The sequence below is a fragment of the Etheostoma spectabile genome, chromosome 24 (genome assembly GCF_008692095.1).
Source record: "Etheostoma spectabile isolate EspeVRDwgs_2016 chromosome 24, UIUC_Espe_1.0, whole genome shotgun sequence".
NCBI lineage: Eukaryota > Metazoa > Chordata > Actinopteri > Perciformes > Percidae > Etheostoma > Etheostoma spectabile.
Genome location: NC_045756.1, coordinates 15,655,654 through 15,657,519, shown reverse-complemented (window position 1 = coordinate 15,657,519; position 1,866 = coordinate 15,655,654). Strand labels below are relative to the sequence as shown.

The 1,866-nt window shown below is 39.3% G+C and overlaps 1 protein-coding gene and 1 pseudogene across 5 annotated transcripts in view; both read right to left on the bottom strand.

Annotated features, from left to right (window-relative positions):
• The window catches only part of carm1l (coactivator-associated arginine methyltransferase 1, like), a 14,901-nt gene extending 13,408 nt beyond the window's left edge, over window positions 1-1,493 (bottom strand). For 2 of the 5 annotated variants that reach the window (XM_032505917.1, XM_032505918.1), the window contains exons 1-2: window positions 1,338-1,491; window positions 286-376 (exon numbers count right to left, since the gene is read on the bottom strand). In XM_032505917.1, coding sequence (XP_032361808.1) covers window positions 286-376; window positions 1,338-1,433 — 187 coding nt within the window. In that variant the 5' untranslated portion in view covers window positions 1,434-1,491. Of the gene's footprint in view, window positions 1-285; window positions 377-1,337 lie in introns of all 5 variants that reach the window. The other 3 variants (XM_032505921.1, XM_032505919.1, XM_032505920.1) reach the window with 3 other exon arrangements.
• The window catches only part of LOC116673702 (gastrula zinc finger protein XlCGF8.2DB-like), a 325,201-nt pseudogene that overhangs the window by 43,479 nt on the left and 279,856 nt on the right, over window positions 1-1,866 (bottom strand).

Below are 1,866 nucleotides of genomic sequence, written 5' to 3'. Positions count from 1 at the left end.
TTATAAAATAAATCCAGACGGACAATAAACTGTAAAAATGGCCTCAGGGCTCAGAGGGATTTATTCATGTGATAAAATGTAGGATAACACAGAATGCATGTTCTTGTGTTTAATGTTATATGTGTAGTGTTAGTTGTTTTGCATAACCAAAACTATGGAGGGTTGGTGGTATATGTAACACCTATGCATAACACATATATTTAGTACCCCTAAAATTGCATGTGGCCCCAGTCTGAACCTCCATTTGAAATGGTCTAGAGTGTGTGTGTCTGTGTGTGTCTCTACCGTCGTGCACAGTGAGCTGCTGAGCATCTGGCCATGTGCTGAGGATCACACGGAGCTCCTGCTCGGCCCGCGGTCTCCACACACTGACCTGCTGCGGAGCACAAGACGCTGGGTTACATCGCTGACACGGAAACACGCTCACGCAGTCCGCTTTCTCACCCCAAGCATGGTTTTATTACACGGCACTTTTCAAAGGCATCACTAGAGCCACAACTGAATCTGCAGCAGTGTCATCTTAATTTGTTTCAAATCTGCAGTAAATGTTGGTATTCCAACTTTCTTTCTAAAGTATAACAACTTTTCTTCACTGAATATTCTGACTTTTTCTTTCATAATTGCACTTTCTTTTTAAAAAAATGACAAAACAATCATAAAATCAGCATCTGCAGATTCCATGTGGCCCTGCTCATCACCAAGACAAATATCAGTGAAAGTAAGTGGTGCTCCTGTTTCTTCCCAAAGGTTAGGCGTCGGTGTGAATGTGAATGCGTCTGCAGAAGATTAAGTTTATGGTCCCTGTAGTGTCAATTAACCTAGTTATCTTAGAAATGACGTTCCAGCTGATGGCAGGGAATACTTTAGTTCACAGAAACACTTTGGCTTGGAAAACCTCCGATGTTTACTCAGGTGCTGAACAAAAACTTAAAAAACAGACAAACATTTTGAGAAGAAAAAACTGTTGCAAACGTTGGAAATGTTCATATCCACATGGGGATGTCACACTAAAGAATGGAGCGAATGTCAGCCTAATAATCAATTATTAAATACAAATAAGTGAATTCAATCATATATTGTAAATTATACGTTTTGTGAGCAAGACATTTAAGAAATGAGGACTACTTTAGTTCATATGTGCGCTTTAGCTTGGAATGCGTCTGCTATCTCATTCCTTTTGGATTTTGAGCTTTTTATACACTCAAACTGCAGTGAACAGATTAGTTTCAGAGCTGGACACATTACAAGTGCAGAAGTTTAACTTTGAATGCATTTGATATGCTAAAGAAAGCAGGTTTGTTTGCATTGTAAAAGGGATTTAAGAAGAGCATGTGTACCCGGTCATGTGTGTCCATGTTCTCGTCCTCCGCCAGCAGCTCCTCCTGCAGAGTGAAAACTCGGACAGAGAAACACTCCTCGCTCCTCTCCTCCATTCTGCCGTGTGAAACTATCCTGGAGAAGAAAGAGGAGAGGATGAGGTTGGGAAATGGGGAGGAGGAATGGAGGAAGGAATAGAGAGGGGGGGAACACAAGTTACACCAAATGGTTGAGACGACGGGAGCACGCTACAACTCTTGCAAGAAAAAATGTTACATCCAATCTGGAGGAAAAAAAAAAAGATAAACAAATTAAAAAGCAAAAAAAAACATCCAAACGTATAATTAACAAGCAATTAAAAATGACGGTAAAATAGCCCAAAAAGCGACGTGTCAATAACAAAGACAACTAAACGTTGCACGAAGAGACAAAATTTGGTTTGTTTTAATTACCCAAAATAACATGATTGATATAACCTTATTAATAGGAACTTATACCTAATGTTTGAGTTAGAAAAGCAGAAATTAGGAATTATTTAGTCTAAAATTA